The 23,016-nt window shown below is 42.4% G+C and overlaps 1 protein-coding gene across 2 annotated transcripts in view; it reads left to right on the top strand.

The window, feature by feature from the left end:
• The first annotated feature begins 2,171 nt into the window (after nucleotides 1-2,171).
• Nucleotides 2,172-23,016, top strand: part of mmel1 (membrane metalloendopeptidase like 1) — a 64,021-nt gene continuing 43,176 nt past the window's right edge. The window contains exons 1-6 of one of the 2 annotated variants that reach the window (XM_043676072.2): nucleotides 2,172-2,474; nucleotides 2,572-2,735; nucleotides 17,108-17,167; nucleotides 17,930-18,091; nucleotides 19,439-19,519; nucleotides 21,665-21,760. In XM_043676072.2, the coding sequence (XP_043532007.2) occupies nucleotides 2,449-2,474; nucleotides 2,572-2,735; nucleotides 17,108-17,167; nucleotides 17,930-18,091; nucleotides 19,439-19,519; nucleotides 21,665-21,760 (589 nt within the window). In that variant the 5' untranslated portion in view covers nucleotides 2,172-2,448. The remainder of the gene's footprint in view (nucleotides 2,475-2,571; nucleotides 2,736-17,107; nucleotides 17,168-17,929; nucleotides 18,092-19,438; nucleotides 19,520-21,664; nucleotides 21,761-23,016) is intronic. The other variant, XM_087980342.1, reaches the window with a different exon arrangement.

The raw sequence follows: 23,016 nt of genomic DNA, 5'->3' as shown, positions 1-23,016 counted from the left end.
ATGACTGTTTTGGTCAAGCCCATAAGGTGATCCTCTCATATGATCCTGGTATCTTATAATAATAACTATCAACATTTAATAATAATTCCCAGGATGGCTGCTGTCAGATGACTGGCTTTCAAAATTTCAAAGCCATGGTGCCAAATAAGGTAGCATAGTAATCTCAATAAGTAGTAGTGTTCTCCCCACCTTGGGCCAAATCGTTTTGTTCTTTGAGAAGATGGGTTTGCAACCTTTTATAACCAAAGTGTCAGTGGAGTTTTATTTACCCCATATCTGATGGGTATTGAGTCAATATCACCTTTTTGGAGTAATCTTTGATTTTGGTAAATGTGAAACTTCTCCAGAGTCATCTAAGTTATGTCCCTTTGATTCACTTTGGACTTTCAGAAACTGGACAAGCTTGAAGTTATAAAAAGATCTTGCATCCATTTAAATGTTCACAATGTCTGCTCGACAGTTTTAGAAATTAAATATACGTAGACAACCAATCAATTTAACGGGTAATGATTGATGTAACACAACTTCATAATAACATAGATTTTAAGTATTACTCCCATCTGCGGTACTCATATCAATCAAATAATCTACTGACACTGCCTGTCTAGCCTTTTAAAAGTCATTAAGTGGATTAGGAACTAGCAATAGTTATCACTTATGGAGTGTGAAACTGAGTATCTTTCGGACAGGTGTAGAAAATTACTGTAAATTGAACTCAATTCAATTATAGAAGTTGGTTAAATTACACTCCAAGAAATAAACACATAATCTGTGTTGATCTTTTAGTTGAGTGCTATACTGTCAGAGGTGTCATCATTGAGGAGAATTGATCAACCAAAGGTCGATCTACTGGCCCAATTGGATGTTAAAAATATGGCACCATTTGAAGAGAAGGAGGGTGTTCCCATTATATGTAGGTCAATAGTCAACCAGCCCCAGCAAAAAGATAATTCACTCGCAGGATAGGGTGTTACTGTAAGATTAATCTTTACTGCCTTCAAGAAGGTAATTGTAAGCCACTTTCCTGAGTACAACCCAATAATTTCTAGGACACTTCATAAGGCAGTTAGGAATCATTCACACTGAGGTGGTTCTGAGTGATACTTAGACCAGAGCAGATGAGGAAAGCAGATTTCCTCCTCTAAATTATATGAATGATCCAGATAGTCTTCTTTTCACAGTAGTTCAGTATTTCCATCAGTACCTTTACTGATGTCACATTTTCATTTTGCATTCCTGAGGTTCCATGGTAGTTTTGACTGAATTATTCCAGCATTGCAAAACCAGATCACATAACCACCATGCTGTTTGTAAAATCTTACTGCTGTACAAATTGGTCTCTACTTTTAGCTGCTTCACACAAATACCTCTACATCAAAAGTGGTTCATCTTTGGACAACTGAGGAAATGATAAAGTACTACCTGTACATCCATGTTGAGGGAGATCTTCCTTACCACATTAGCCTTGTTTGCTGCCATAATGTGTTAAAGCATATTCACGAATGTAGTTATTCTGATAAATGATATCCAAGCAAAAAAAAGGACAGTGACATAAAACAGATGTTCACATTTCACTATTAATTTTTGTTCGGTGTCAGCCACGGTTGTGATATGACTCTGAGAGATCCTCACAGCACATTTACTGACAATAGCATTGGGTTACCATGATGTGGGCCGCTTCTTGTCAAATTCCTCCGACCATAATCTGAACAAGAGGGTAAAAGCCCATTTACTTTCGCCGGACTCAAGTTTTGAATCCACGCTACTTGTCACAACTGAGCTCCATAGGCAACAGAGCCGGGGCTTTTTGAGCATTATTCAAAGCTGTCCCGTTGTTTTATTTTAAACATCATCATTCCCCCCCCCCCCCCCCTTGCCATAGTTTGATGGCCTGTTCATTCGCTCTGTGAAAAGTTACTGAAACTGTATTATAGTGATCTCTCTGCGAGTACATAGCACGGACTGTAGTTTCAAGTTGAGTGAAACGGGACTGAAACTGATAAGTGTGTTCAGGACTGGGGATGGTTTTATTTTGTTTCATTGATTGTATACCTCCCGAATCTGTGTTGTCTGTAATCCAGTGGCTGGGCGTAGATAAATTTAGGACCGACCCATTAAGCTAAGAATCCACGCAGAAACTGACTCCTGGTGAATCCACTCCCAGCTCCCGCCCTCCCTTCTCTCTCTTTTTTAGCAGGGATGATGCCTGAACTGAATCTTTCGCGGGATTTTCCGTCACTCGGCTAGTTTGATTCCCTAGCAAAGTTAGCCTGTTACATTTCCCTGCTCCCGTTTCTTTTTAAAGAGAACTCAGCATTAACACCCTTGTTTGCAATTCCCCCCCTACCCACGGTTCAGCGATTCAATCCACTGCTTTAAGGAACCTGCCCACCCCAGTCGATAGGAAATTTGAGGAGGGGGTGATTTATCTCCCCGAAGGAAGGGGAGATGGAAGATCAGGCGAAAGTGCAGACGTAAAGTGCTTTATCTTCGTTCGCCCGCGTTTTTCACCTTGTTCGCTGACAATTCGGTGCGTTTCAGTAACAGCACTCAATATCTTTTCTTGTACAGAGTCACTATAATGGGAAAGTCCGAAAGCCAGATGGACATCATGGAGAAGTCGACAAAGTCAGCCAAGAAAAGTTGGAATTTCGTTGAGATTACACTAACGGTGCTGCTCCTCATCATGACATGTGCAGTGGTGGCGCTGGTTGTATTGTACACCAGCCATAGAGGTAAGGTGACCCAGGGGAGACCTCCCTGCTCCCAAAGGGCTAACCCTGGTAGTTCAGATGATAAGGGCAGCCTTGAAACTGAGCAAAAGTGAGGATTGCAGATGCTGGAAACCAGAGTTTAGATCAGAGTGGTGCTGGAAAAGCACAGCAGGTCAGGCAGCATCCGAGGAGCATGAAAATCGCCGTTTCGGGCAAAAGCCCTTCATCAGGAAACTTAAAGGTGAGGGCGAGGTTAGCAACTGCCCAACTGTAGCTTCTCTGAAAGTGATGGTACACTCCCTTGAACTGCTGCAACTTTATTATTGTCACATGTACGAAAAGTTTTGTCTTGCGTGCGGTACCAGCAGATCATACCATATTTATATCAGAGGGTGATCGAGCAGAGCAAGGAATACAAGCTTACGGCTGCAAAGAAGGCACGCAGAAAGCAAGATCAATGTTTCATTTTAAATTTGAGAGGTCCATTCAGAATCAAAAAGTGTGGGGCTGGAAAAGCACAGCAGGTCAGGCAGCATCCCAGCAGCAGGAGAATCGACATTTCAGGCATAAGCCCTTCATCAAGAATGTTGAACATTCCTGATGAAGGGCTTATGCCTGAAAAGTCGACGCTCCTGCTCCTCGGATGCGGCCTGACCTGCTGTGCTTTTCCAGTGCCAGGCTTTTTGACTCTGATCTATAGCATCTGCAGTCCTCACTTTCCCCTAGGTCCACTCAGCAGTCTAATAACAGTGGGGAAGAAGCTGTTCTTGAGCCTGTTGGCATGTTTAAGCTTTTGTATCTTCTGTCTGATGGCAAAGATTATAACTGGGTGGAAAGGGTGTTTGATGATGTTGGCTGCCTTTAGTCAGTGAGAAGTATAGATGGAGTCAATGGATGGAAGGTTGGTTTGTGTGATGGATTGGGCTATGTTCACAACTCTCTTGTAGTTTCTTACGAACCTGGGGCAGAGCACATACCAAACCGTGATGCATCCAGATAGAATGCTTTCATTGGTGCGTCTGTAAAAGTTCTTTGACATAACCAAATGGTTCACCAGACCACTTCAAAGGAGAGTTGTGTCTGTGTGAGATGAACTTTGAGTCAGATTTGGAGATTGACTTTAATTGGATTGGCCCTCGAGATTAGCTTTCAAGACTAGTGTGCAGAACACCAATGATGTAAATGGCCCTTGCTCTAAAGTGTGCATGTATGCAATATCCATTGATCAAGAGTGTGGTGTTCCTAGATATCATTTTTACCTCTCATTTAAAATGTTGCTTTTTTCCAGCAACAAAATCTCGACAGATGCTGCAAAGTAGTAAGATTGAGAGAGGTTTGTACTGTCAGAGGTACCGTCTTTCTGATCCAGCAATTTGAGGCCCCAGCTGCTGACTTTGCAAAATGCAAATGATCCCATTGCACTAATTCAAAGAGCAGGATAGCCATCTTGGTCATTATTGTGTCTGAACATTTGTCATTTGCAAACTGGCTGCTCTAATTCCCTACATTACCACAATTCCTACATTTCAGAAGCATTTAGACCACAAGATATAGAAACACAATTAAGCCATTCAGCCCATCTAGTCTGCTCTACCATTTGATTATGGATGATAAAAGATTCTGCATCCTGACCAATTGCACCACCGGGTAGCTCTGCACAGCCATTGGAAAGCTCTAGGCAACTGACTGCTCAATGCTCTGGGTTATTTTGAGGTTGTGAAAGATGCTGCATAAATGCAAGTCTTTATTTTCTTCTTATATGAAGGAGTCACATAAGTAAGGTACTAGGGGCACCAGAGGAACCTGTGGTACCATAATCCATTTTAACTCACTGCTGATAAGAGAGGGGAGAAAATGGGCAAAAGCAGAAGCCCTGACTAGGATACCCTGGAATGATCTCCATGGCCAAACTATTCCAAGAGTTAGTTACATCACTGCTTCGAGATCATCATAATTTATGTTTGTGTGTACATCAGTGAAAAAGCAGAGAATCTGCAATCAAAACAGAGATATAAATGTGGCCTGCATCAAAGGTTAGGAGGTAGCCACAGAATCAGGCTTTCTGACCTCATGCAGTAAACTGCAATCTTGTGAAAAATTAAAGGATTCCTATAACATTGGAATCCAACTGATTTTTGTTATTAATTCAAGTGATGTGGGCATCACTGGCTGGGCCAGCATTTAATGCCAGTCCCTAGTTGTCCTTGAGAAGGTAATAGTGAGCTCCCGTCTTGAACCGCTGCAGCTCACGTGCTGTAGGTAGACTCAGTCTGCGGTTAGGGAGGGAATTGCAGAACTTTGACTCAGCAACACTGAAGGAGCTGTATATATTTCCAAGTCAGGGTAGTAAGTGGCTTGAAAGGAAATTTGCAGGTGGTAATCTACCCATGTATCTCCCACTCTTGTCCTTCTAGATAGTAGCAGTTGTGGTTTGGAAAGGAACTGTCTAAGAATTTTTAGTGAATGTCTGCAATGCATCTTGTAGATCATGCACACTGCTGCAATTGTGATTTAGAGATGCCAGTGTTGGACTGGGGTGTACAAAGTTAAAAATCACACAACACCAGGTTATAGTCCAACAGATTTAATTGGAAGCACACCTGCTTTCGGAGCGCCGCTCCTTCACCTGATGCAGGAGCATCGCTCCGAAAGCTAGTGTGCTTCCAATTAAACCTGTTGGACTATAACCTGGTGTTGTGTGATTTTTAACTGCTGTAACTGTGTGTGAACATTTTGAAACTGTTGTCACTGGATTGAGGGGAGCTCCAAGAGAACTGACATTATAACTTGATTCTGCTAGTGCTGTCTTACACCCACAAAGATGTACCTCGGAGACAGTTTCTTCCAGTTTAGCTGAAATTCATAATTTGAAATCTAGGTTTCCTGGGGGCAGATAAAAATGTCCCATTTGTAACGTTTTGCCAATGCACATTACAAATTAGTTTAGGTTAGATTCCTTACAGTGTGGAAACAGGCCCTTCAGCCCAACACATCCACACTGACCCTCTGAAGAGTAGCCCACCCAGACCCATTTCTCTCTGACTAATGCACCTAACTCTATGGGCAATTTAGCATGGCAATTCACCTAACGTGCACATCTTTGGATTGTGGGAGGAAACCGGAGCACCCGGAGGAAATCCATGCAGACATGGGGAGAATGTGCAAACTCCACACAGACAGTCGCCAGAGGCTGGAATAGAACCTGGGACCCCGTGCTGTGAGGCAGCAGTGCTAACCACTGAGCCACCATGCTGCCCCAATTGTTTTGGACATTAAGATGCTATTTTTGACATAAAGAAACTATAATTATTTTGACACTTCTATTGAAACTGTTGTACATCTTTGTTTAAAACTGTTACTTGTCATCTCAGAGTAGTATTAGGGACATTGGCCACACTAGTGAAAAGTGATCGTGTAAATCATAACAGTAGCGATAGTAAGGGCATAAGTACAAATTAAAGTGTTAGTCAGCTTATGTGTGTCACTGTTTAATTTGGTCATGTTAATTATCATCTAGTTATATTTTTAGGAAAAAAAAAGTGGAAAACAGAGGAATATCATTCTTTAAGTCAGGACTATTGAGGCAGTATATTCCCCAGGAGTTTGGATGAAGTTTGCATGAAGTTAAAATCTACTTCAGTGATTCCATGTAATAAATATTTTACTCTGACTTAATGTGAATTAACATTTTATATATATGCGCATGTACAAATGTTAGTAATGGTACTAATGCTAGCAGCAGTCCATTGCGTATTATCTGTTTTTGGGATCTGCAAATGATATAAATCTCTTCAGTTTACATAATTCAATCTGAATTCAAAGTTGATTAATTCAGTTTATCTTACAAATTAATCTTTCAACAATAACTTTCAAAATTGCTATGTTATGACTCAGGTTAATTCAAACTTTTAGTGAACAGTCACTTCAAATGATAAGGACTAGACTACAATAACAACTGTATTTGTTGTAGGAAATATTAACTTCCTGACTTGATGTCATCGAAGAGTTAAACCTCCCCACCTCTGACTTTCCCAAAGCATTTTCACTGATGTAATTCTGAGGCATGGAGTTAATAAGCCATGAGATCGCTCAGGTAAATCTTCTTCCAGTAATTAGTCTGCATCTGTGTTAAAAAGAATGTCATGAATTTGGGGAAAGTGTAAATCCAACCCCATACCCTAAGACTCCATAGCAGAGCATAGTACTTAAATACGCTGTTCCAACATAATATCTGTTAAATTAAATACTATGGACATCTCTAAGATGTACTGCAGAAATTCACCACAATTCCTTAGACAGCATCTTCCAAACCCATGAAAGCTACTATCTAGAAGGACAAGTGCAGCAGATACAGGGAACATCACCACTTGCAAGTTCCCCTCCAAGCCACTTACCCTCCTGTCTTGGAAATCCTGGCATTCCCTCCCTACTGGCATTTTGGGTCACCCCACAGCAGATGAACTCCAGCAGTTCAAGAGGCAACTCACCACCACCTTCTGCAGAGCAATTAATAATCAGTAATAAATGCTGGCCCAGCTAGCAATGCCCACATTCCAAGAATGAGTAACAATGTATTTAGTTTATCTCATTTAAGACTGCAACTGAAGGTGAAATTGCACCACAAGGTTCTACAATTAATTCAAGAGCACTTTGTAAGGCACGTTCCTTAAGATGCAAGCTTTATACCATGCATGACTTTATATAGACAGGTATAACATATTGGAACAGTATCTCTGTATTGTGCTTTTTACTTTCATTTGTTTCTCATGTACAAAATATCCTGTGTTCAGTCACGAATATGATGCACTTTTAGGAGAACAAATAGTTGCAACTAATAATCAGGTATAATTTTACTACAGAACTGCAAACTTATCATAGAGGAGTGCAAAAGGGAGAGAGAGAACCTGGCTAATAGGGCACTCACTCCCACACTGTCTCAGGAGAAATGTTACCATTGCAAAACAGTGAATGACAGACTTTTTCTGCTGGAATTTTTATGCACAGCAACATGATATCTAAAGGGGTGTTTGTTTAAAACATCTTCAAGAAAATCTTACATTTGCATTCATCTGTTTTTTTTCTTGCTCTGAAGAATAGCATTTTCCTGCAAGCCACAGAGAAAACTTAAATTAGTGTCTATTTATCTCAGTAATTTGTAGCATAATGACCTGATTTTAAATAGTAATTCTTGATTGCTGCATTTTCTAGAGCTATGTGTTGCCACAATAAGTTTAAGAATAAAGTGTGAAATTCATTCCAATAGAATTGCAGTGGGCAGCCTCAAACCTGTAGCTTGCAAATCCTTTGCAAATCCCCCTTTCAAGGGAGCAAGGAAGAATATCCCACTAAATACATAAACAATTCCAAACTCTGGAGGCTAATATATCATTGATTGTTTGTAATCGTCTGTCTTAAAGGGACATTATCTTTCTCCAGAACTGTGGGTTTTTTTTAACTGGCAGATGTTTTGGTGCTGAGTCAAATAGACCTGGATAGTGCCAAGTTTGACTTCTCACTGTCACTTGGGCAATAGTGAATCGAGTTGAAATTGGTGAGTCTGCAGTTAAGATAGAGATGTGGCTGGCTGAGACTTAAATTAATTTTTGTTTTAATTTGGTCAGGTAAGAGTATGGATCCGAAGAAATAAATGAAATTGAGGCACAGATCTGCCATGCCAGAACAAATTCAATGGACTAATTGTTCCTATGTGCATGTTGACTAGGATTGGTGCTATGCAGTTTGATACATGGGGATTGAGTAAGGATGACATTCGCTCTCAATGTTCAAATGTGTTAGCATAGTTGACAGTCTGATAAAACATGACTACTTAAACAAGGCAGTGGGGCTCCCAATACCGTGGCTCTACATTCCGATATAATTCAGAAGAGATGGGAAGAAAATTGTAAGGAAACACAAGCAGTTCAATGTATCACAAACATATCATCATCTCACTTATTGACAAAGCAAGAGGCAGCTTTCAAAAAGTGTTCTGAATGTGATGGCTTGAGGACATCATAATTGTTCTTGCAGGGTAAAAACATTGACTGCAGATGCTGGAAACCATATTCTGGATTAGAGTGGTGCTGGAAAAGCACAGCAGTTCAGGCAGCATACAAGGAGCAGGAAAATCAATGTTTTCCCCCAAACGTTGATTTTCCTGCTCTTCGGATGCTGCCTGAACTGCTGCGCTTTTCCAGCACCACTCTAATCCAGAATAATTGTTCTTGCGGTTCGGTGACAGCATCTGTTTTGAGCAGCGGAGTGTGTTTCTTCTGTGTTCCCTCATGAATATTTATTTGTGAAGTTTCAGTCAGTTAGAGTTTGAGGTTTAGTGCCTAGGTAACTGGTTTCCAGTTTGCAGTCCTCTCTCATTCATAACTGATTCTTCCCAGCTCTTTTGAGAGATTAAGATTCAGATGTAAACAGGAATTTCTGCTAATATGACTTAGGAGGTCAGAGAAGGAATTTGATTTGATGGAGAAACAATGGGGAACTGGGCCGTGTGATTGCAGTGGGAGATGGACTGGAGAGTTCTAATATGAAGTGGGATAAAGCCAAGAGAATAGTACCTCAAAGAATTGGGGTGAGTCGGAGTAGGGTGGGGGGAGCAGTAAGATGGTTTTCACATCACCATGACAACAACATAAACTTTTAATTACTGTAAGTACAAGTATATGTCCTCACAATTTCTGTCCTGGAAATAGAAAATAGGAAATAGAGACTTGACATACCATATTCTTGATGTAATGAGAAATAATAGTGAAAAGCCTTGTTCTGAGATTATAACAATAAATTCAGTGTTACAATGTCTGTTGAGATTGTTTAAAAATAAATTTGAATTTCCAGTTAAAACATCTGGAAGGATGGCATGACAAGATTTAATGTTTTAAAACTTTTACTGCAACATAAGCATTGTTGACTAAGCACCATATTTGTATATTGTTTTGTCCTGGATGGTAGGAGAAAGTGAGGACTGCAGATGCAAATGTTTTTTCCTAGCCATAAAAAATGAGGACAACACTTTTCCAGACCTGCAAAGGACCTTTGCTGTTCTTCATCCTCAGAAGAATTCATACACTGAACAAACGTTTTTCCCTAGCCACAAAAAACCTCATTCCTGAAGAAGGGCTTATGCCCGAAACGTCGATTCTCCTGCTTCTCGGATGCTGCCTGGCCTGCTGTGTTTTTCCAGCATCACATTTTGTCCTGGATGGTGTCAAGCTCCTTGAGTGTTGATGGAAATGCACTCATTTTAGAAAATGGAGAGTATTACATCACACTTCTGACTTGTGTCCTGTCAGTTGTAAATTACCTTTGGAGTATCAGGAAGTGAGTTGTCAAATTGAAAATTAATTACAATGAATAATTATCTGTACATCAAGCAGAATAATCAGTCAATTAGATTAAAAAATGACTATTGTTTTCAAGATCACGGCCCTATCAGTTTTACTTGGCCTTTTGAGAAATGTAGAAGAATTTATTTTTTGGAGCATTTGTTTATTGGAGCATCTGTGTTGGTGAATGGATGAGAATGTCACTTCACGGGTAGGTGAGGAAATACATGAGCAAGAGGACAAGCTCAATAAATACCTCCTTGAGTTTGCATGATAATAAGCATATGCAAAGAGCAAGGTCTTCACGGAAGATGTACAGAAATGAGTAGACATGTGATTGCAGAGTTGAATAATCAAATGAACAACCATAAAGGTGTGTGAGTTAGGAGGTGGATGGTTAATATGCGAAAAAGGGAAAATAAGTGAGTACAGCAGAAAGGTGGACAAATTAAATTGTTAGCATTTGTAGAAAAGGAAAGGTAATGAACTCTAGCCACACTTTGTTGCCACACAATGGCAATCTCTGCTTATTTTAACAGATAAAACAGTAACATTAATCAATGTATACTGACAAGTTATCAAACACTGACTATGGGTGAGAAGTCAGCACTTCTATTCACTGCAGAGTGCAGGATTTTCAGTGTCATTGAACACAGAAGTCATTATTGAAAATCTTGCAGGAGTAAGTTAAACTAAATGAACAGGCAAGATGGAGACCATTTTATTGGCTGATGGCAACTCAGTTAAACTGATGTAAATTGGATATCACATATTGTTGTATGATCTTGCTGACAAATAACTTTAGTGTTTATGGGATCTTGTTGCCAATATTTCATGACCAGACATTTTTGACATTGAATTCTAAAGATATTTACATTTCCTTTCCTTAATTCTGGTGCTTAATTTGGACTTTTTTGTTCCTTTTATAGATGGTTTAAACCTGACAACTATACAATTAATGGTTGATCATTTATCTAAAAGGATTTGATAAATCTTTTGTATTTGCTAAACGCAGTGAAACAATGAGATAGATTTTTTATTTGAACCTGGGAAATCAGTGAAAATAATGGTCTTGTAGTTTCTGTAATGATCCACAACTTCACTTTTATAAGTGATCATAAGTTGAAAATTTACTCCAACGATAATTTACAGTTTTGCATCAAATGAATTGCATCAGTTGTCTCCTTTGACTTGCATGTGTACTATGGCCAATAAAATGTTTCAGCTTGATGATTTGGTACATGTGATTGGCCAATTGTGAGTTGCTCAAAGGGCTTCACCAATAGTGCAACCTTAATACTGCACTGAAGTATCAATATAAATGATGTCTACAGTTTGAGACCAGAACGCACAATGTTCTCATTCACTTGTCACCAATTAATCTTAGAGATGAAAGTGAGGTCTGCAGATGCTGGAGATCAAAGTTGAAACTTTATTGCTGGAACAGCACAGCAGGTCAGGCAGCATCCAGGGAACAGGAGATTCGACGTTTCGGGCACAGGCCCTTCTTCAGGAATGAGCAGAGAGTGTTCAGCAGGAGAAGATAAAAGGTAGGGAGGAGGGACTTGGAGGAGGGGCGTTGGAAATGTGATAGGTGGAAAGAGGTCAAGGTGAGGGTGATAGGTCGGAGTAGGATGGAGGCGGAGAGGTCAAGAAGAAGACTGCAGGTCAGGAAGGCGGTGCCGGGCTGGAGGGATCCGGCTGAGACAAGGTGGAGGGAGGGGGGATGAAGAAACTGGTGAAGTCCAAGTTCATCCCCTGCGGTTGGAGGGTTCCCAGTCGGAAGATAAGACGCTCCTCCTCCGACCGTCGGGTTGTTGTGGTTTGGCGGTGGATGAGTCCAATGACCTGCATATCCTCGGTGGAGTGGGAGGGGGAGTTGAAATGCTGTGCTACAGGTTGGTTGGGTTGGTTCGTCCGGGTGGCCCAGAGGTGCTCTCTGAATCGCACCGCAAGTAGGCGGCCTGTCTCCCCAATATAGAGGAGGCCACACCGGCTGCAGCGGATGCAGTAGATGATGTGGGTGGAGGTGCAGGTGAATCTGTGGCGGATATGGAAGTTTCCTTTGGGGCCTTGGAGAGAAGTGAGGGGGGAGGTGTGGGCGCAAGTGTTGCACCTCCTGCGGTTGCAAGGGAAGGTGCCGGGAGTGGAGGTTGGGTCGGTGGGGGGTGTGGATCTGACAAGGGAGTCGCGGAGGGAGTGGTCTCTACGGAAAGCTGATAGGGGAGGGGAGGGAAATATATCCTTGGTGCTGGGGTCTGTTTGGAGGTGGCGGAAGTGACGGCGGATGATGCGCTGTACATGGAGATTGGTGGGGTGGTAGGTGAGGACCAGTGGGGTTCTGTCCTGGGGCGGTTGGAGGGGCGGGGCTCAAGGGCGGAGGAGCGGGAAGTGGAGGAGATGCGGTGGAGGGCACCGTCGACCACGTCGGGGGGGAAATTGCGGTCCTTGAAGAAGGAGGCCATCTGTGTTGTACGTATTTTGAACTGGTCCTCCTGGGAGCTGATGCGGCGGAGACGAAGGAATTGGGAGAATGGGATGGCGTTTTTACAGGGGGCAGGATGGGAGGAGGTGTAGTCCAGGTAGCTGTGGGAGTCGGTTGGTTTGTAGTAGATGTCCGTGTTGATTCGGTCGCCTGAGATAGAAACAGAAAGGTCTAGGAAGGGGAGGGAGGAGTCCGAGACTGTCCAGGACAGAACCCCACTGGTCCTCACCTACCACCCCACCAATCTCCATGTACAGCGCATCATCCGCCGTCACTTCCGCCACCTCCAAACAGACCCCAGCACCAAGGATATATTTCCCTCCCCTCCCCTATCAGCTTTCCGTAGAGACCACTCCCTCCGCGACTCCCTTGTCAGATCCACACCCCCCACCGACCCAACCTCCACTCCCGGCACCTTCCCTTGCAACCGCAGGAGGTGCAACACTTGCGCCCACACCTCCCCCCTCACTTCTCTCCAAGGCCCCAAAGGAAACTTCCATATCCGCCACAGATTCACCTGCACCTCCACCCACATCATCTACTGTATCCGCTGCAGCCGGTGTGGCCTCCTCTATATTGGGGAGACAGGCCGCCTACTTGCGGTGCGATTCAGAGAGCACCTCTGGGCCACCCGGACGAACCAACCCAACCAACCTGTAGCACAGCATTTCAACTCCCCCTCCCACTCCACCGAGGATATGCAGGTCATTGGACTCATCCACCGCCAAACCACAACAACCCGACGGTCGGAGGAGGAGCGTCTTATCTTCCGACTGGGAACCCTCCAACCGCAGGGGATGAATTTGGACTTCACCAGTTTCTTCATCCCCCCTCCCCCCACCTTGTCTCAGCCGGATCCCTCCAGCCCGGCACCGCCTTCCTGACCTGCAGTCTTCTTCTTGACCTCTCCGCCTCCATCCTACTCCGACCTATCACCCTCACCTTGACCTCTTTCCACCTATCACATTTCCAACGCCCCTCCTCCAAGTCCCTCCTCCCTACCTTTTATCTTCTCCTGCTGAACACTCTCTGCTCATTCCTGAAGAAGGGCCTGTGCCCGAAACGTCGAATCTCCTGTTCCCTGGATGCTGCCTGACCTGCTGTGCTGTTCCAGCAATAAAGTTTCAACCAATTAATCTTAGTTAACCCTCAAGACATAAGCACCAGAACAAATCCAGTTTGGTGCTAAGGAAACACAACTATATATATTGAAGTTCCTAAGACCATGATGTGTGGAAGAGATAATTCACACTATATTGATACTGTAAAAGCAGAGTATATAAGAAATATAACATTTGAAATTTTATCTCTAATGCACATATTTCCTGATGAAGGGCTTATGCCTGAAAGGTCAACTGTCCTGCTCCTTGGTTGCTGCCCAACCTGCTGTGCTTTTCCAGCACCACCCTTTTCGACTCTGCATTTGCTTAGCAGTAACAATTTAATGAAAGTTGCACTGTCGATTCTGACTGTAGGACTCTACTAGTTGCATATAACATCTGGAGAGCGCTGTCTGTGAATCTCTGATTAAAAATAGCAGACGACTAACAGCTGAAGTCTTTCTTGTTCTTAATATCTTGTGCATTCACCTCACCCTGATGTATGGCAGTACAGTGCTGAGAAAGTCTTGCCAAAGGTAATGTTATTGTGATGATAGATTAATTCAGGGTCCCATGTATTTATGATGGTTCAACTGAATTTTAAAAATAATCCATGGTACTGTTCCAAGCTAGGGGTCTTTGGTTTGCTCAGTGAAATATTGTCATAACTAGCTGCTCATTTGCTGGTTGTCCAATCTTGCCACATTAAAATTGATTGTTCCATTTATTTGTATAACAAGCAGGACCACGCTTCACAAAGCAAATTGGATGTGAAAATCCTTGAATGTTGCTCAGAGTTGAGAAGGTGTTTATCAATTTTTCTTGCACTCAAACTCTCTTAAAGTGTTGGATGAAATATTGTTTATACTCAACTCTGTGGGCTGTATGCCAACTGAACAAAAACAATTTTACCAAACACATTTCTAAATTCCCTGTCAGGCTAAGCCAGTCAACACAGAAGACCATTTTGCAAACAATTATGTTTTAACACATAACCTACATTCAATTTAGAAAGTAGTACCTTTTCTGTCCCTCTCTCCCACACTGTAATATATCTGTTGAATACTATCAGAATATCTTTTAATGATGTGTATGTCTCTGACAGCATTTCTCATTGTAAAGTCAAGTTGAAATGTTTGTAAGTGTAGAACAACACCAAAGTTGAGAAGATTAAGAAAGATTGTGGAATGTAGGTGACTGAAGTGGGTTCAGACCAAGCTGGAATAATCATTTTAATGACGAAATTTTATTCATGATTGGCATAAATGGAATTTAAAGTCGACCTAGTTTAAAACAGAGGCCGATTGGGTTAGTTTCCTATTAGGTTCAGGTTAAAGTGAGCTCTGCCAGAGTTTTGGAAGCCTGTCAGGTTTTAGAAAGAAGGGAAAACCGTAGAAGCTAAGGTGTTCAACAGCTTTGAATTCAGGCAAAATTTAAAAATGAGCTGGACCAGGAGATGATGCACTGTTTTTGATTTTAGCAGAAAGGTTAAATTGAAAAATACGTGGGATGGTGCTTTTGAAACTCTGAAGGACTACAGAAGGAAGTTTAGGGAAAGAATAAGCAAGAGGAAGAAATAAATTGCATTCATACAGCCTCAGGACATCCAAATTAATTTGCTTCATGAAATAATTTTTGCAGTCAAGTCACTTTTGAAAATTAAACGAACATGATGGTCACCTTTTGCCTATAAAGTGAGGCCACATGAGAATGAAGAGATGAATGACCTGATAATCTGGTTTAATTATGCCGTTTAAAATTCCAGTGTTCTCCCTGGAAAGTTCTGTTTTCTCTCAGAGAGGCCAAATATGATACTGGAGGGAGAATCATTCATTGTAGCCTGCTTGATAATCTTTTAGGAGAAAATGAGGTCTGCAGATGCTGGAGATCAGAGCTGGAAATGTGTTGCTGGAAAAGTGCAGCAGGTCAGGCAGCATCCAGGGAACAGGAGAATCGACGTTTCGGGCATAAGCCCTTCTTCAGGAATGAGGAAAGTTTGTCCAGCAGGCTAAGATAAAAGGTAGGGAGGAGGGACTTGGGGGAGGGGCGTCGGAAATGTGATAGGTGGAAAGAGGTCAAGGTGAGGGTGATAGGTCAGACTGGGGTGGGGGCGGAGAGGTCGGGAAGAAGATTGCAGGTTAGGAAGGTGGTGCTGAATTCGATGGATTTGACTGAGACAGGGTGGGGGGAGGGGAAATGAGGAAACTGGTGAAATCTGAGTTCATCCCTTGTGGTTGGAGGGTTCCTAGGCGGAAGATGAGGCGTTCTTCCTCCAACTGTCGTTTTGTTGTGGTCTGACGATGGAGGAGTCCAAAGACCTGCATATCCTTGGTGGAGTGGGAGGGGGAATTGAAATGTTGAGCTACAGGGTGGTTGGGTTGGTTGGTCCAGGTGTCCCAGAGGTGTTCTCTGAAACGCTCCGCAAGTAGCCGGCCTGTCTCCCCAATATAGAGGAGGCCACATCGGGTGCAGAGGATGCAATAGATGATGTGTGTGGAGGTGCAGGTGAATCTGTGGCGGATATGAAAGTTTCCTTTGGGGCCTTGGAGGGAGGTGAGGGGGGAGGTGTGGGCGCATGTCTTGCACCTCCTGCGGTTGCAGGGGAAGGTGCCGGGAGTGGAGGTTGGGTTGGTGGGGGGTGTGGATCTGACGAGGGAGTCACGGAGGGAGTGGTCTTTACGGAATGCTGATAGGGGAGGGGAGGGAAATATATCCTTGGTGGTGGGGTCCGTTTGGAGGTAGCGGAAATGACGGCGGATGATGCGCTGTACATGGAGATTGGTGGGGTGGTAGGTAAGGACCAGTGGGGTTCTGTCCTGGTGGCAGTTGGAGGGGCGGGGCTCAAGGGCGGAGGATCGGGAAGTGGAAGAGATGCGGTGGAGGGCATCGTCGACCATGTCGGGGGGGAAATTGCGGTCCTTGAAGAAGGAGGCCATCTGGGTTGTGCGTTTTTGGAACTGGTCCTCCTGGGAGCAGATGCGGCGGAGTCGAAGGAATTGGGAGAATGGGATGGCGTTTTTACAGGGGGCAGGATGGGAGGAGGTGTAGTCCAGGTAGCTGTGGGAGTCGGTCGGTTTGTAGTAGATGTCCGTGTTGATTCGGTCGCCTGAGATAGAAATAGAAAGGTCGAGGAAGGGGAGGGAGGAATCTGAGACTGTCCAGGTGAATTTGAGGTCGGGGTGGAAAGTGTTGGTGAAGTGGATGAACTGTTCAACCTCCTCGTGGGAGCACGAGGCGGCGCCGATACAGTCATCGATGTAGCGGAGGAAAAGGTGGGGGGGTGGGGCCAGTGTAGTTGCGGAAGATGGATTGTTCCACATATCCTACGAAGAGGCAGGCATAGCTGGGGCCCATGCGGGTGCCCATGGCTACTCCTTTCGTTTGGAGGAAGTGGGAGGATAATCTTTTGCCCTTCGGTGAAGCAAAACTGAATGGAGTTTCTGACTGAAGCCTTTTTCTGTTTTTGGTCCTCAGACAAAAAGTTCTCCAGTAATTTGGACAATGTGTGCATGACCTCGGACTGTGTGGCTGCAGGTAAATGAGGTTTGGAAATTCCATTAAATAAAGAATAAGCAAAATCACTTGTACTTGTCTGTAAATGCTATTGGCTCTATGTACTGCCAGTTCCTCATGGGAATAAATTGTGGATAACGAGACAATAATTATGGGTTCTATTTTCCTGCAGTCATTGATTTTAGTGGAAATTAGGTGCAAATGCAAAGCACAAATTGATGAGCTATACACCTTTCTCAGAGGGTGAAAAAGTAAATGATAAATAATAATCCTTAAGTAAAACCATTATTTCTTTGAATCTTCCAGCATTAAAGGAGGCCATTCGGCCCATCGTAATGCATTGAAAGCATAGTTTTGTCAGCTCCCCGAAGGCAAGCTGAAGATCTGGTAAAATAGTAGGGAGCCATGTATGGCCATCCTTACAGTCCAGTGTAGTCCTGCCTCAGTATATCCTGTTGATTTGAAAAGACTGTCGTCATTTCAGCTTTGGGATAATTTTTAAATGAATTTTTAAAGGACTCTCTGTTTAGGAAACACATGCCCTAACAACCCCTGTGTGGAAATAATTTTTCTTAATCTCTGTCTTTATTCTGTTTTTAGAAGATTTTAAATTTATGCTCTATAGTTGGTGCCTCACTAACCAGTGAAACTGATTTATTCCAGAATTTCATACTAGAATCTTTGATAATGTTGAAATACATGTCCAAGCATGGATAACAAATAAATAGCACAGTCCCAGAGAACTGAGTAAAATATATGATATTTGCCTTTCTTTTAATTCAGCTGCAAGTATAATCCAGAATATGGATTCATCTGTCTCGCCATGTGAAGACTTTTATAGGTATGCCTGTGGAGGTTGGCTGAATCAGCATATTATACCAGAGACTAAACCTGCATACAGTACGATAGATATTCTAAGTGATAAACTGAACATCATTCTGAAAGGTAAAAATCCAACACTAATCAGGATGGTACTCAATAGCCTATGTCTTTTTTAGATAAAATTAAACAAAAGTACTGGGACATTGTGTTGTTGGACATTACAAGTAAGTGACGTAATTTCCTTCAAATGTGGTGATAGAGTTGAAAATTGTGGTGCTGGAAAAGCACAGCAGGTCAGGCAGCATCTGAGGAGCAGAAGTCGACGATTCGGGCGTAAGCCCTTCATCAGGAATGGGCGCCACATTTTTCAACTCTGACTCCCCAACATCTACAGTCCTCATTTTCTTTCAAATGTGGTAGAGATGTTGATCAGATAGTGTATCGCACGTGGAAAAAGTGATGGGCAAGCGGAGAGTGTGCACCTAAAGAAAGTTATTTTAACACAACCTGAACAGTGGAGGACTCTCAGGTTCTGATTAGCAACTCCTTTTTGTATACACCTTTTTGCAGACTTCATTGGTAAACAAACTCAAAGTGCAACAAAAGAGGTCAGTTCAATTCCAAAAACTTCTTTTTGGGTTCCTTTTGTTTCTCTTTCCATAGATGCTGCCAGACCTGCTGAGTTTCTCCAAAATTCTCTGTGGTTTCAGCATTTGTAGTATTTTGCCTTTATTATTCTGGGCAGGTAAGGGAAACAGTAACTGCAAAATTGTTCTATTGTAGCTAAATGATTTTTTAGTTGTAAAACACATTCCCAATGGATTATTATGCATGTTGTCTTCAATATGGATGTACTTGGTAATTATTTCCACATAACTCAGTAGCTCAGTGGTTAGCACTGTTGCCTCACAGTGGCAGGGACCCAGGTTTGATTCCAGCCTTGGGTCACTGGCTGTGTGGAGCTTGCACTTTCTTCCTATGTCTGTGTGGTTTTTCTCCAGGTGCTCCATTTGAGTTTCCTCTCATATCCTCCAAAGATGTGCAGGTGAGGTGGACTGGCCATGCTAAATTGCCTACTGTGTCCAGGGATGTGCAGGGATTAGCCAGGGAAATGCAAGATCACTGGATAGGATAACGGGTTGGGTTTGGGTGGGATGCTGTTTGGAGAGTCAGTGTGGACCTGATGGGCTAAATGGCCTGCAACCACACTGTTGGGATTCTATGTCCTTATTCTGGTGTGTGAAGCAGTTGATATGCAAGGAGCGACCCAGTGATTATACTCCATGGAATAATCTACCAAACGTTTACCCAGAAAAGTCAGGAGCACAAAACAGGATGGTTTTATTCAGTAATTGGTATTCATTTGTGAGAAGAGAGAGAAAGACCTCATGCTTTTAAAGGTTATTTTGATCCTTTGATTAATAGAGTTATATTTAACTCAGCTATTGCTTGTCCTATCTGTGCTTTTAGGTGTTTTAGAGATGCCAGATGATGGAGATCGTGAAGCTTTTAAGAAAGCTAAACAGCTGTATAAATCCTGCACAAATGAGCGTGAGTTCAACTTAAAGTAATTTGCTTGGTTAAAATATATATTCATGTCTGGACTTCCTCCAGTGGTTCAATGAATAAATGCACTGTGTCAGGGGGAGATAAGCACGCAGATGTGGGAAAGTCAAATCTCCACTGTCTGCGTTCAACAGAGGTAACAGGGGATCATTAAGATTGATCAGCTACAGACAGAGGTGAAACTGGAGAGTAGGATCAAGTAAAATTCCAACTGCTAGTTTGAGAGCTGATAGCTCCTGCTGAGATGTGTGTATTGAATGGTGAGATAAGCAAGCTGGGTCATACTGCAACAATGTGGCCTCCAGCTACTCACTGTCATCTGCCCAAGGGGCAATTAGAGATGGGAATCAAATACCAGCCTAACCAGCAATGCCCACATCTGGGAAAGAATAATTCTTTTGTTAAAATTCAGTTCAAATCGGGATTTTATAAAGGGATATCATAACTCTTTTTTTAAATTCCACACCTCTATTTGAAAAGCCCAGGGCACCTCATGCTCTTTTGATGACTTTTAGTATGACAATATGGAGCTGTTCTTGATCTTCATTGGTTTGACCTCTGCCCTTTGATTTTTAAATCCCCACCTTGAGTCACAAATTCCATCACTACCTCAGTCCCAATGTCTCTCCAGCTTGGTCCAGCTCTGTGTCTCCGTTTTCAGCTTCTGCTGTCTAACTGGCAAACCCTTTCTAATTCTTGAGCGCATCCTTGTCAGAACCTTTGGCCTGCACATCTCCACATTCCTGAAGAAGGGCCTGTGCCCGAAACGTCGAATCTCCTGTTCCCTGGATGCTGCCTGACCTGCTGTGCTGTTCCAGCAATAAAGTTTCAACTTTGATCTCCAGCATCTGCAGACCTCACTTTCTCCATCTCCACATTCTAACATTGGTCACAAATTCCATGTCACTAATTCCCATCCCACATCAAAAGCCACATTTCCAGCCCCTGGTTTACCTTCTTCTTGAATCCGCTTCCCATTCCTGCTTTGTACCTAATATTGTCCCACAGAACTTTCCTTTTTTGAGGTGACTTGCAGCACCTTGCTTTGATAAAGACACACATTGAAGTTAAGCTTGTTTCTGAGTTTTCAAATTAATCTTTGAGGATTAATTTCAAAGGCATGGGGGCAGAGCTGAAGAGGTTGGTGCAAGATTACAAGGAAACAAGTTGACTCAGCAAGCCTGCTGTGGATCAGTGTTGAAAAGGTGTTTGCAGTCAAATATGATCTTATCATTATAGGTGCTAAACAAATGCACCTATAATGTGGCACTACATACCCTGTAAAAGAAATCTCTGATGGGGTGTATAACAAGTCACCAATTCAATTTTGTGCCCTCACCAAAGTAGAATTTTATCCCAGGTGAGTATGACCTCAGTAGGCGAGGAAAAGCATCTGGGACAAACAACATCCCATGTTGAAGGATGTTAAAACAAAGAAGGAGAAGTGTCTCATTGCCTCAGGAATATTAGGAGTTTTGGAATACTCTTTCTAAACTTGAAGGAGTTACAAGACAGATAGAAAACATGTGTTAGAACGCAGTCATTTCTTGTTTTGCTGAATACTTCAGCAAACACAAAGGTAATTGGCTTCAAGTGAAAAATTGAACTCATTACTGATGTTTTATCACAGTTAGATTGCAATGGACTCCCAAAACAACAATACTTTTGATTCATCAGAAATCACTGGGACCCTTTCTGCACAAAAATTAATTTGTGCAAGCTACTAAATTTTAACACCCACCAGCGTCTTGTGAATATAAACCACAGAAACAATATAGTGATTATGTCTCTTAAAAGAGATTGCAACTTTTTTTAAGATTAGTTTGTGAATTTTATGTTCCCTATGGCATAAAATGAGAGTGGAAGTGTCAATTCTTTAAAATTAATCTGAAAGGGGAAAATTGTGATTGAAAGAAACAGTCAGCCTCTTTTCACTTATTTCTGATTAAATTCAGATACTATAACATTAACTGCATCAATGGTTCAATGGACCGAATGGCCTGCTTCCACATTGTACGGATTCAATGATTCTATGAAAAGTGCTTCAATTGGTTGTAAAGTGCTTTTAAACAGCCTGCAGTTGTAAAAGACAACCTATAAATACAAGTCTTGCTTTTAATTTTATCACAGGTTCACTTGAGGAAAGGGACTCTGAGCCACTCCTAAATCTGTTGGATGAAATTGGAGGATGGCCAGTTACCACATCTGATTGGGATATCACGGAAGGTATGCAACAGTTTTCAAACAAGTCTCCAATGTTGTTAATTCTAAACGTATTTTTAAACACTTTGAGAACTGAAGCTGTTTTGAGTTTGGCATTAGCTATTTCTACAATTGTCATACAAGCACTTAACAGCTCTCTCCGAAGGAAGTAACCCTGGCAAAGAAGTGCATACCTCAAGCTCCAAATTCTTCCTCCCCTTCTGTCTTGTTCACGCTCTCTCCGTAGGTGCTATGTATGCATCTGACCATCAAGATGCCATACAATGCCATGCCTGACTAGCATTTTGATCGCAACTTGTGAGATCCATCCCACGAATACACAAACTGAGTAACTGCCATTTATGTGGCACAGGTCTACCTGGATTTCCACAACATTTTCTGGAAAAGGAGAAGGATACACAGATGCTGTGTCCAGAGATGCCAGGGAGAGAGTGTGAGATTAGGTTGACAGGCACTGATTAATGAATATGTTTTAAATTCTTTAAAGATTTGGTCCTTTCATTGGATCACTCAGTTGAGACACCATTCCCTCTGTCAATGCTATTAGTGCCATATTATTTATCGTCACCATGCATCCTTGTGCATTAGTTTGGACTCTGTGGTAACACTTTCACCTGTGATTCAGAAAAAAATGTGAGTTTGAGTACTAGAGGCTTGAGTATATTGTTTAGGGCTGTCTCTTTGGGGGTAATTGTTAGTGGTCAAGTCTTTCAGATGATACATTGAATTAAGGTCCTATGTTTTATCTCAGGGTGATTGCCTTATTCCCTAGAGGAATTTTCACTTTGATCCGTATTGCCACTGCCACTTCCTCAACCTCTGAACAAACAAGTTGGGAGTTGCTAGTTCTAAATTAATTTAATAGGATTCTCATCTACTCTCGGCTAATATGCCACAAATTTTGGGGAGAAAGTGAGGATTGTTGATGCTGGAAATAAGAGTCTAAAAGTATGGGGCTGAAAAAGCACAGCAGGCAGCATCTGAGGAGCAGGAGAATTGGCGTTTTGGCCATTCCTCATGAAGGGCCTATGCATAAAATTTCAACTCTCCTGCTCCTCAGATGCTACCTGACCTGCCGTGCTTTTCCAGCACCACTTTTCTTGACAAATTATGTGTAATCATTTTTCTGCAATTTCCATTGTGCCACTTGTCTAAGTAGCCAAATTTAATGTGCTTGTAGAGGTTATAGAGCATAGAACATTACAGCGCAGTACCGGCCTTTCGGCCCTTGATGTTGCACTGACCTGTAAAAACAATCT

This window comes from Chiloscyllium plagiosum, unplaced genomic scaffold (genome assembly GCF_037043375.1).
Source record: "Chiloscyllium plagiosum isolate Xiang-an unplaced genomic scaffold, Cpla_swu_hap1 HiC_scaffold_37, whole genome shotgun sequence".
Taxonomy (NCBI): domain Eukaryota; kingdom Metazoa; phylum Chordata; class Chondrichthyes; order Orectolobiformes; family Hemiscylliidae; genus Chiloscyllium; species Chiloscyllium plagiosum.
Note: the sequence above shows the minus strand (reverse complement) of the source record. Positions and strands in the feature narration are given on the sequence as shown.